At 42.1% G+C, this 12,595-nt stretch overlaps 1 protein-coding gene across 1 annotated transcript; it reads right to left on the bottom strand.

The window, feature by feature from the left end:
* Nucleotides 1-3,537: 3,537 nt before the first annotated feature.
* On the bottom strand, nucleotides 3,538-10,807 carry NPC2 (non-specific phospholipase C2). The gene is made up of 4 exons (XM_008783800.6): nucleotides 10,094-10,807; nucleotides 5,600-6,117; nucleotides 5,333-5,512; nucleotides 3,538-4,045 (listed from the first exon to the last, which is right to left on the bottom strand). The coding sequence occupies exons 1-4, from the start codon at nucleotides 10,678-10,680 to the stop codon at nucleotides 3,738-3,740; spliced, it is 1,593 nt and encodes a 530-aa protein (XP_008782022.2). The 5' UTR covers nucleotides 10,681-10,807; the 3' UTR covers nucleotides 3,538-3,737.
* Nucleotides 10,808-12,595: the final 1,788 nt, after the last annotated feature.

Raw genomic sequence — 12,595 nt, 5'->3', positions numbered from 1 at the left:
AAGGGTTGGGCCCAAATTTCACTGTGGGCAGTGCTGTTATAATGTTTAAAAAAAAAACGAAGGGATAAGACCGACAGGAAAGGGTGACCCTCACCCCTGCTGGCAGCCGATGCCTGCGCACCGGAGACAGGGGGGCGGCGGCCAGTCCCGGAGAGGGGAGGAATGGAGCGGATGGGACCTCTCAGAGGGGGGTCTCATCCTCTAAACAATTGTTTAAGCCTCTGCCGGCAACCCTAAGTCACAGACCCCCAAGAACACTGAACGAGAGAGAGAGCCGAAGCCCTGGAGCCGAAGGCGAAGGAGCCCTGAAGCTCCAAGAGGAAGGAGGGACTACCAGGGGGAAGAACTGCCCAACGGTAACCAGCAAAAAGCCAGGTAAGCCCCCTGCCTTCTCTCCCCCTGTTTTGTGCAAGACAACAAAGAAACAAAGAAAGAAGGGAGGAAGGGGACTGCTGGCAGACCAAGGGAGCGGCCGCGGGCATCCCGCAGTGCCGCCGGCTTCTCCCGGCATCTCTTCCCCGTGGGAGAAGAGAAGGCCGCCGCAGGCGCGGCCGTGGGCTCAGCCGCAGGCGCGGCTGTGGACGCCGCGAGCTCGGCCGTGGCACCGCCGACTGTGGCTCGGCCCTCCCAAACCCCCCTTCTTCCTTCACAGGGGAAGAATGAAGAGAGGAAGAGAGAGGGTTTGGGAGTGAGAGAGAGAATATGGGGGGTTGGTGAAGGGAGGTTGAAGAAAAGAAGAAGAATGAAAGAAAGAAAGGAAGAGGGAAAAGAAGAGAGGAAGAGGGGACTCATCCTCCTCGTCGTGTGCGGCGGCCGCCGGCTTCGGCCGCGAGCACCGTCGTCACAGGCTCGGCCGAGGACGCCGCGGGGCCTAGCCGTGGACGCCGCCGGTTGTGGCCCGGCCTTCTTCCGCTCGCCGTCCTCCCTTTCCGCTCGTCGTGCTCCCATCGTCGGAGAAGAGAGGAAGGGGGAGATCGGGATGAAAGAGAAGGGAGGAGAGGAAGCTTCGGGAAGGAGAAGAAAAGAAGAAGGAGAAGAGAAGAAAAAGGGAAAGAAAAAGAAAAAGAAAGAAAGAAAAAAAAATATATATATAAAAAGGGGGGTTTAGCCAAATCTGACTAACCTAAGCCCAATTAGACTGGGCAAGTCTAAATCCGAGCTCAATCAGATTGTGCTAAGTCTGGACGAGCCCAAACTGCAAATTGGGTCAAATCCGAACCAAATTAGGCCCAAATTGATTTGGGTCCGAACCCAGTTGAGTGGAGTTAATCCCAGCAGGCCCAATTAATACTAAATTAGGCCCAGTAAATTGACAGAGGACCCAATTGGCTAGAAAAGGTTGGACCCAATTATAAACGAGGCCCAATCTGGTGTTAAATCGAACTCCAAAGGCTTTAAATTGGACTTGGCTAGATCCTTGGATGGAATCCAAGCAAGTAAGTTCATAGTATGATGAACTAAGAGATTTTATAATAAATAAATGGGGAATAATGTAAACCCTATGATGTTGTTTTAGGTGATTAAGGATTTGTCACCTGGACTTGAGCAATTTGGAAAACGAATTGAGGTAAGTAATCTGCCTTAATCTTATCGTAGATCCTGTATTACGTTTTATAAGATGGACCAGAGTTTTTCATACAATTTGAATTGTATACATGATTTGTGAAGAGGGTAAGTAACTTGTTTTAATCTTGTTGTGAATCGTGTATGTACTGTAGGCTAAGAACGATATGTGTATCTGACATGCTCTAGTTACACAAGATATGATGATATATGCTTTATATTCCGTTATGCCTACAAAATACTGGGATTGCATTACATGCTAAAATATGAGTTATGAAATATGAACATGGGTGGTACATGTCAGTCACATAATTAATGGTTGTGCACATATTATGTTTTCATAGCTCTTGTGATACATGCAAAATGAATGGAGTTCCATGTTATGATTTTTCTTAGCATGAGTGTAAAGAATGATAATGATTTGCTCTAGCTGCATATTGCTTGTAAGGGGGTACCTAAGAACTACTAATGTTACGGGCCGAATGCAACTGAGCCGGCCTTGCCAGTGGCCGATAATGACTGAGCCAGCCCCGCCAGTGGCCGACTAATAACTGAGCAGGCCCCGCCAGTGACCAATAATGAATTCGCCGTAGCATCTATGAGGTACTACCTATACGAAGCATTATTTATGAACTCTTAAGAGCTACTGACCCAATATAACTGAGCCGGCCTTGCCAGTGGCCGAGAATGACTGAGCCAGCCCCGCCAGTGGCCGCCTAATAACTGAGCCGGTCTCGCCAGTGGCCAAGAATGACTTCACAGTAGCATTTAAGAGCACGACCACGGCATGCCAGGGCACGGTTCATATGCATACTTTATGAAAATGATATTTGAAGCATGATCATGAGGCTCGTTTCAGAGCCTGGGTATATGAGGCGGGTGCTTCCAAATCCTGCAGATGTGTTTTTGGGGAGAAGCAAAATCGGTGAGGGGTGAAGGACGCTTGCGTGAAGCCCCGGAACCGGCCAACATCTGGCAGGGGAGCCCCGTGTTTCCCCCTCATGTGGGCCCGATAGTCACGTGCCCTGCGCAGGCGGGCCGTGACATTTATGAACGTGCTTGGCCAAAGCATACATTGTTTTACAACGGGTTTTTGAATATATCCTTATGAAATGTTGTATTTTGCTATAACCGCTATTTCCTTTAAATTGCATACATATTATGCCATGATGATGATTAGATAAATATGCATGTCAGCTTCTCAAACCCTGCATAAACATGGTTACCGTTATGTTCGATCCGGTAAGATTACGTATGATTACTTACTGAGCCGTGTAGCTCATATCCGTTCATTTACTTTTTCTTTCAGATCCTCATCACTGATAGCTGCCAGAGACACGTTAATTTGGTATCAGGGCTTCTTTCTTTTGGGGTAAAGCAAGTATACTATTATGTACATAAACTACATAGAAGCTCTGTATTTGGGTACTGACCAGCAGGTTATACTAAGAATGCTTTCACATGAAAAGATTCGGTTGGTTTGACTACCCTGTTACCCAGGTATGAGGCTGCGTGCTATTATGGGCGGTAGTCGGCAATAGCACGGCCGTGTCACGGATCCGGGTCCGGGGCGTGACAAAATTAACTTATCTAAAATTAATTCAATAAAGTAATTAGGATTTTTAACACAATCCAAAGGTTCGAATGTAGAATCCATGCTAGACGGCTTCTGTCTAGATGACTATACCCCTATAAAATTAATATCACTGGATTAGGAAAGAAATAAAATATAAGAAAGGGATAAAGGACAAGGCCAAAATGGTGTGCAGCATCATAATACTGAATGGCAATCTATAAGATCAGCAATATGGGTTTGATCCGAGCGGTTCATTTTGAGCTTCATCTGATTACCATACCTCTGCTCAAAGGCTTACTGTAAGAACATTTTTACATGCGCATTGACCTCAACACAAATAAGTGCTTAGCTACCAATGAAATATCTGATATCATAGAGCAGCAGATTGAGATGTTATATTAGTCAAATGCTTGCAATACTTCATTACCTGGATGGCTGTTTGCCAACATATACAAATAGTAACCAGGCACAAGCATTTCCTTCTAGATTTCCTTTTATATTAGCACTATACGAGCACAGTTCTCTTTGCCTATGCTAGCATATTTTGTGCCACTACATTCAGAGAAGAGATGCACCATTTTATACTGCTCAAAAGTTGCTAAGGTTGGGCTGTTGGTGATGAGGACCTGGTGGTCAGTGATGGTCTCATCTTCACAATCTGTTCTTGGTCAACACCCATTTTCTTTGCGGACATTCCAGCTTCGAAGAAACGCCTGACAGCATTCTCCATGTAGGCTATCCCTTCCCTAACATTCATTTGCTTCAGTATTTTCTCTTCGAAACTGGTAAGGAGATGATCGCCATTCAGCACTGATGCAAGTTGCATAAGTTCCCCTTGAAATTCACTCAACTTGGCATCCTCATTGGCTTCACCACTCCTGATCTTCACCGGAGTTGGAAGTTGCGCTGCATCGATCACAAGTAACAACAATTAAGGTATCCACTATGGCAAAAGAAAGAAAAGAGACACATTGGAGACATACATCAAATCAGGCATTTGCCCTGATTAGATTAGATTTGAAAACCAGCAGAAGCTATACTAACGGCAAGGTTAAGAGGGATTTGGCAACCCTATGCTTATGGTTTGTTTAGACTAAGTGCATATAGTGAATATATTCAGAATTTTGGAAGTTCATCAGGTTATATGAAACATCTTACTTTGGGTAACTATAATCTTCCAAATTGTAATAGGACTTGAAGCTTATTTCAAAAATAAAGGACTTTCAAGCCCAATAGAATACGATAGTGCAAGGCATGATGTTAGAGCATATATGTGCAATAATGAAGTTAGGTGTCAGGGGACCGAGAGGAAAAACAAAAAATTATTGCAATGGATAAAATAAAAACCTATTCTTGCACCAATCACAGTGCACAAGGCATGTATTCTAATGGATAAAGACTAAGGATCATTAAAAGGAGCGCATGAACAAAATAACTGCAGTCTGTTTCCTTTTCTTTTCTTTTCTTTTTCTTTATTTTCAAGAAGAAGATGACAGGAAAGGCTCATCGATATTCATCGACATCATTAATCATGGTGGTGGTGGGACTCAAACCAAGTCACCGGTACCCTACAACCAGTGACTTGACCAACTCAGAATTGGCACCCTTGCTGCAGTCTGGATCCTCAAATGTAAAGAATTCTTATTCCATCCAGCAAAGTACCAAGTCTTAAAATGCACAGCACTTACTACATAAACTGGAGCTAAATTGCAGAGTCTGTGTAGCATATCAGGCCTACACTAGCTTGGACACCATGGTAGCTAGCCACTAAAGAGTATCACTAAAGAGTATCAAGTTAAACAGAAACTGATTAGTTTTTTCTTATCATATTGGGCTCAAAAAACTCGAGTATTTAACATAATTCGCATTCATCCAGACATGGCTTCCCCACCAGAAATTAGGTAGAGCATCAAATAATAACATTTTCAATGGTCCAATTTTGAGCTATTAAACAAAGGACAACATCAAGGTCTTTCTAGTAAAATGCAATTAAGTCTATCTGTAGAAAATAAAAACCCACTAGACTGGCTTATTTTATCATATAGGCCAACTCAGTGCATGTGCCGAGCTTTAAGTCTAGATATCACATGCATAAAACTTTCAATTTCTCAAACAATTTAGATTACAGTTTGATTTCCATGCTCCAACTAGCATTATGATTGATATGATAGGAGCTGTAAGCAAAAAGCTTACCTGGGCAGTCAGTTCTGGGTTCTGTCCTACTTAGCACGATGCCTTCAAAGGTGCCAGCCCATGCATCCCTCTTAGTCAGGTATGGAGAGGGGAGATCAAAAATTTTCTTTACAGTTGCAGGTATGGATGAATGCTCATACTCTGAAGTTGGAGATGGCACACCACTGGGACCATGAATGACTGCATCCATCGGATGAAAGGATCATTGCTCCAATAACTTAGATTCATGATATCTGTGATTGAATCAATGCTTGCCAGTATACTTACCAGTGCCCTTGTCGATCCAAGGAGAGACCATAACGGTCGGCACCCTAACTCCCAAGCGGTCAAATGTGAAGTCAAAGGGGTCAGGGCCGACGATCCCATCAGGGCTGGGGACACCCCTGACAGGCGTTGGGACATGATCAAAGAAGCCACCATGCTCATCATACGTGATGATTAAAAGAGTTTGGTTCCACTGAGGGCTGGAGCGAAGGGTCTCGTACACCTCCTTGACAAACATCTGGCCCTGGTAGACATCATGAGATGGGTGATCGTCGTTGGCAGGCTTGGACTTGGAATCCAAGTACCGCTGTTCGATGACAGCATAATTGGGGAGAGAGCCTTTGCTGGCTTGGTCCTTGAACTTGAGGTCATAGGAGTGGAAATGGGTGAGGTACTTGAGCTTCCGAAGGTTACGATAGAAGAGGGTGGCAGGAATGTTCTGGTAGTAGATGCCAAAAGACAGTCCTGCATCATAAATATTCTCGAATATTGTCCTCTGTGGGTATCCCTTCGCTAGCATACTGCAAACACATTGTTGCATCTTTAAGATTATGGCTGTCATACCAGGAAAAACAAAGCAGCATGTCCTGAAACTTTCAAGTGATCTTCAAAAATATAACTTACAAATTGCAGGAACATATGAGGAAACGCTGAGCAGAAAATTACTGTTCTATGAGGATTCTAAACACACGTAATCCTGTTTCACACGTAACAGCTTGCGAATTTTCCAAAAGAATTCTGATCAGCTTCCCAGATGGATTTTTTGTATGCAAGTTATTGCATTTCTACATTGATGCAGCAGGATGTGTATTTTCTGGTTCAAAATGTTACTTCAATTTCCCTCTCTCTCCTTTTATTTTATCTTGGAGAAAGTTTTGGGGGAGGGGGGGGAGGTCAGAATAGATTTTAACTGGCAGAGTTGCTAATAAAACCTCTATTAGCATATTTGAACCTTGTTTTTCATAAATATATTCAAATCTGATCAAGATGCCCTTCAAAAAGAAAACAATAGAATTCTGAGTATCCCAATAAGGTTATTTAAGATCAATCTAGTTAATTATAATAATCTTATTAAAGTTTGGTGGTAATTACCAATCCATCACAAGTAATCAGCCTGAGTTCAGTCCAATGTTTGTATAAGAAGGCCAGAGCAGGACTAAACTACTCAATGTGATTGTGATACTACATATTGAGTGATGCCAATAAGAATATCCCTACAGGCAAAGCCAGATGAATTTTTTACTCTCTGGTGTGGTGTCTGCTCATTGGAGTCATTTGTATGTGGTTTGCAGCTGAGTAGGTGAACGCCTGAACCTCTCTATGGATCACAGTATCTTGCCTAGGGGGAAGAACAAGGAATAATCTCTTGCGAACATTAAAAGGATATCTATAAAAACATATTGTAACACCTAATTGTGAACTGCTAATCCTACTTTTTTCGAGCAAAATATTTAACTGCTAAGTTTTCCTTAATAAATAAACAACAGACACAAGGCACGGCCAAAGCAAAACTGCCATATGAGATATTAGACTGCAAGCAGGTCAGACAAAGAAACTTCCAGATAAGACTTTGAAAGATCATAATATGTACTCTGAAAAGATAGAAATGTTTACCCAAAAATCTGATTGTATTCCATACCAACAATGAAGCAGTAGCCTATCCCAATTAAGATCAAGAAGTTAGTTATCTGATGGGTGATCACATCTCTTTTCAGTGACTTCACAGAAACAGACCTTCATAGCACATACTAAAGGTTTTCACAATAATTATTTGGGTCCGAGGAAGTTGAGGATCATTTTTTGGGTGAGAAGGGACTCCTTCAAGAGATGTGAAACTTTGAAGTCACATGCCTAGCTGTTTCCATTGTACAAGTCCACCAAAGCATGTAAGGTTTGTTTGGCTGTGAAGGAAACTGTCTTTCAAAAAAGATAATTTCAAAATTAAATTAGCTTAGAATGATCTTTTCACGGATAACCAGCAAAGTCACTCCCATCGACCAGTTCGTGATGTAGCCAAAGCCAGAGGTATATATATATATATATATATATATATATATATATATATATATATATATATATATATATATTCTTTAAGCTCCTCAATCTCTACCATATGTAACATTAGTTTTCCTCTCTTTTTAGTACAGTTACATTATACGTGGGATTCACCTCAAAATGTCTGAACAGGTTCATAGTAGATGGGCCTGACTCAAAAATTTTAGAACATTGGTAGAACTAGAACTTGAAGCATGTAATCAAAATTTGTTCTTTCTTTCATATATACTTGACGCTTTGCTGGATGTACTGTAATAAGTTCACCACTGAGATTCAAGATAACAAGCATTTGTGCACCCATGTTTAGCCCATCAAGCTCCATGTCAAAAAAAACTCCAGTTCATCTTTATGCTTGATGCATCATAGCAAATGTATTACTCAGAGATACCATATTTGCAGGGCAAGAAACCAAAACTTCACCAAGAATCTAGTCAGCAAGTATTAAGATAAGAGTTATGCCTACAATTCAACCTAGAATTATTATGGTTTCTCCAAATTGAATAAGTACTATTTTTCTAATAGTAGATACTAATGAGCCATTGTAGAAGTCCACCAAGGCATGTAAGGTTTGTTTGGCTGTCCAGCCCAACTAGTTGGCAACAGCTAGAGCAGGTGTATACACATCTATCATATAAGGGTGAAAGGTCAGCTCCAAAGCCACAGATAAAACTTAACAGTCCAAAGACTTCTTTGATTAAGCCCTCAAAAGAGCTTTAACTTTAGGACATAACATCCATGAACTGATACCCTAGTGGCTTTACATCTTGGAGACACCCTTCACATGTTTCCAAAATAAAACTTCAAAATTTTATCAAGCCTTGAGGACCTATGAGCAAGAGGGAAATTTCACTTCGAGGTAGATTTACCTCGATGCTTGCTATCAAATGCATAGTAAGTTCCAATAAATCACCTGGATCTACCCAAATAAGAACCATAAGGTGTAGTTTCAAAATATTTTTCGTTCTGCACCCGATCGCGTGATGAGCAAGCATTAAGATACAAGCAATCATGCTGCCACTCATGCAATATAACAAACTTAATGTCACATGGAATTAAGCACAATGAACATGCCACAAGGTCATAATTCGTTTAAGATGATTCGGTCATACGAAAGAACAATTCACTGTGCAACATGTCTGCTATGGATGGTTTGGTCGACTTCAACTCAAACAGATGATCTGAAATCTTGGTATGGTTTTGACGAACAGTAATATCAGCATCGAAAGAACCGATAATTTGACAAAAAAAACAAAAAACAAAATTCAAACTGTTGTTTTATAAAGACGACATGACCTCAAACAATATTAAACATAAAAATGACCAACTACTGCAAGACCACAAAAAGATATAAAAAATCCTTTAAAAAAGATACCTGACAACTTTGACTCAGCTAACACATCTCAGAGCACCCAATATCCATGTGAGAACCTATAGGAAATAAAAGAACTGATGACACACACAGTTCAGAAATTTAAGTCAAGTTTTGTAGGACCATAGCCCACCAAAGCCCTCCCATACCAAACACCGTTCAACTCCCATCATTCCCCTCAAATTTATTAAGCAAAAAGCATAGGGACAGTCACCCTTCCCAATACCCTGTATATCTGATTGACAAAGTTAACAGCTACCGTGCTGCTCCGGTTTCATCAAAACGTCTCAATAACTGCTTTATCTCATTATAACAGAGCCCCACCAAAACCGTTACAATAGTCATAACAGCTATGTGAAATTTTGAATTATTTATATTAAAATAATAATTGTTATAATTAAAATTTATCATACGGTACAGAATTTTTTTGATATACTGAGTATCGATATATCGTCTGTATCGGATACCGGCACTGAATCGATACTCGGATGGCATACCAGGTTAAAATAGTCATTATAGTGATAATAAGTAAAAATAACGGAAAAACAATGGTATTGCTATCCAAATTACTTTCACTCAAATAACTGTCATTATTTAATTATCCATTATTAATATGAACAACGTAGCGGGCTCTTCAAGAACTGTAACAGCAGCCGTTATAGCACTCTAACGACGGGGATTTCAACAAACGGAACAGAATTAATAACCCAGATAACTCCATGGAAGCCTCGGAGTCAGATCTCTCTGCCGACATCACGGGCAGTTGTCGGTTTTTCCTTTCTGTCTTTTTGTCCCATTGGAGAAAGATGGCCCCCGCATTTAGCGACAAAGAGGTCTGGACTCCTCCAGCCCATGACCACCGACGCCGAAACCGCCCGGCGCTTGGGATCGCCAAGACGCCGACTACTTGCGCTCACCACCAATTCCAATTTTTTTCCATTTTAATTAAATAAAACAAAAAATATTTTCCGAATCCTAATCTTATGTAGCCGATTGTTTTTCTATCTATTATTTCGAAAAATGGAAGCTAAAAAAAGGGGGGGAAGGAAATGGAGAGGTTGTGGGGGACGTGCCTGGCGATGTTGCTGGTGGCGCCGTGGGAGGTGGCGGAGTGGACGTAGAGCCGGTTCGGCTGGGTCGAGGACGGGACCGACGCGAACCACCGGTCGAACACGGCGAATTCCTCCACCAGTGCCTTGTAAACCGACACCATCTCCGGCCTGAACCCGTTCATCACGCTCTCCGTCATGTTGGCCGACATGGACCGGGCCTGCTGCACGAACCCGTTCATCGGCGGCGGCGCCGCTGACGTGTCGTTGGACCCGAAGATCTGCTCCCGGATCGCCTGAAACGAGTGGCCCGGGTCCGGGTCCACGAAGTGGGCCCCGTCGTCGAAGAAGACCCGGGGGGAGGCCGGGTCGGAGGTGGAGATCGGATTCCATTCTGAACCGGTTACTCCGTTGATCTCCGGGTTGAGCCGCTTCATCCACCCGAGCATGTGGTCGAAGGACCGGTTCTCCATTACGAGGACCACCACCGTCTTTATTGGACCTGCGGCCGAGGCCGGCGGCGCTCCGCCGGAGAGAAGGAGTAGGAGGAGGAGGAGGAGAGAGAGCCATGGGAGGGGGCGATGGGACCTCCTCCATTTCGATAACTCCATTCTTTTGCTGCTTATGGAAGCGCTGCGCGCGCGCGAGAGAGGGAGAAGAGAGAGAGAGGCGTATGGAGACTACGAGGAGATGTCCCGTGCCGCCTGCTTTTATTTGCGGCATCTCGCTCCTTCTTTCGCCTTATCTGTTATTGGGGCTTTAATGCTTTATGGAGTGGACAGGTCGATGTCATTAATTAATTACCTGTTAAAGAAATTTATCATAAAAAACTGCTCATGTTTGGGTTCAGACTTCAGAGTATTATATTCATATGCAGTCCTTCATTTGACTGTTATTTTACGCTCAGTCCTTAGACAGTTCACACTTTAATGGTAGTTACTTACATTAGTAATTATGTGTTTCATATGTAATTAGAAGATCAAAAACGTAAAATAAATCAAGGATCAAATGTAAATATTTTATTTAAGGTCTTGTTGTGGCTTATGATCCACAATGAACTCCTCAATGTAGATGACACTGGGGAAGGGTCAAGCATGTCTAATGTCTAACGTATGGGTGAGCTGAGACGCAATGGATTCAGCATGGATTCCATATCAAAGCATGATTTGGATCAGTGAGACCTTGGTGGAGGATCAGCCAATGGCAACGAGGGAAGAACTCTCGAATTTCTTTGTAGAAGCAATCTTCTTGCCCGAAGATCCTTCACGATTCTCGGTGAGCATTTCCAACTGAACTCTAAATTTTGGTTTGATTTCAGCTGATCATTAGTATTCTGAATCACCATTTTTTTGATATTATTTTCATGATATTTATTTGGCTCTTTTTACGCACGTGTGTGGCTTTGTATCATTTTATTTTCTTCATTAAAATGCTGAAGACCTTATCACCATTTGTTAAAAAGAAAATTAAAAATCACATAAAATAACAACCATTCAGGTGGCTAATGCTGATTATACCAGCAATAGAATTTTTTTCATGTACACCAAACAGTTTGGGTCTTAATATAATAAAATCGGCATTGGATATGCCGTGTTTATTAACTATTCTAGTTGGATGTTTCAGCCGATTTATCCGGTGGGGCCTACCGTTTGGTAGTGCGTCGAGTCTTATCAAACGGCCAAAAAGGGGAGCGTAGAGAGTGCGCTACCCCACAAGCCCAACAATGGATATTGGACCATGCAAAATATCCCAATCATTTTGAAACGTGTTCCCACTACCCAAAACTCTGTTGCATTAGAAGACCATACTTTCACATCATCAGCAAAACTAGTTTTGTATGATTGGACAGTCCGGAGCCATTAATCTACTCCACCATGCCCTGCTTCAAAATATAAGATGCATGTAGACATGCCGTTGCGTGACATTCTTCTTCTGATGATATTGACTGCAGGGAGATCCCTTGCAAGCCACAATCTGATATGAAAAAGAAATCCTACACAAATTTAGCTGAATTAATGAGACTTCAGAGAATATGCCGGCATCAATATGCATAGTAGGTTTTCGCTGTTGTTTTTATAAATATTGCACAGGCATTGGCCATATGTAAGTAGGGCCGGCCTAAGGCCCCGGCTAAAGAAGGCTCACTGCAGAAATTTTTTCAAAAATAAAGTAAAAAAAAGATTTTTCTTAATAAGTTCATTTAGGTCGGCCTACTGTAAGAAATGCCTTAAAAATAAAATAAAAGGAGAAAAAATTAGTAAGGCCGCCCTCGGCCTCTAAATGCATTGGGCCATTTCTGTACGTAAGTATGGAGAATTAAATTTTAGAGGCTGTTGGGTATCTAAGCTAGTTTACATGGCATTGGGGAATGGAGAAGAAACCAAAAGGTTAGGAAACTACCTTGGTTTCTGCTAATATGGTGCGGCGAGTTTTGGATGCGGAGACATATAAGAAGCTAGTTTACTGAAGAGTTTCAGAACTTGCAATGAAATGGAATGTGGGATGCTTGGGAATCATAAAAGTTGC

This window comes from Phoenix dactylifera, chromosome 17 (assembly GCF_051530095.1).
Source record: "Phoenix dactylifera cultivar Ajwa chromosome 17, Ajwa_hap1_PhDact_Kaust_v1.1, whole genome shotgun sequence".
NCBI classification, from domain to species: domain Eukaryota; kingdom Viridiplantae; phylum Streptophyta; class Magnoliopsida; order Arecales; family Arecaceae; genus Phoenix; species Phoenix dactylifera.
The sequence above is the reverse complement of the archived record's forward strand: the minus strand, read 5'-3'. Positions and strand labels throughout refer to the sequence as shown.

Coding starts and splice junctions, on each gene's coding strand:
- NPC2 (XM_008783800.6), bottom strand. CDS start 10,680: ATGGAGTTATCGAAATGGAGGAGGTCCCATCGCCCCCTCCCATGGCTC. Junction 6,118..10,093: donor GCCACCAGCAACATCGCCAG/GCACGTCCCCCA, acceptor ATGTGTTTGCAG/TATGCTAGCGAAGGGATACC. Junction 4,046..5,332: donor ACCCAGAACTGACTGCCCAG/GTAAGCTTTTTG, acceptor TGATCGATGCAG/CGCAACTTCCAACTCCGGTG.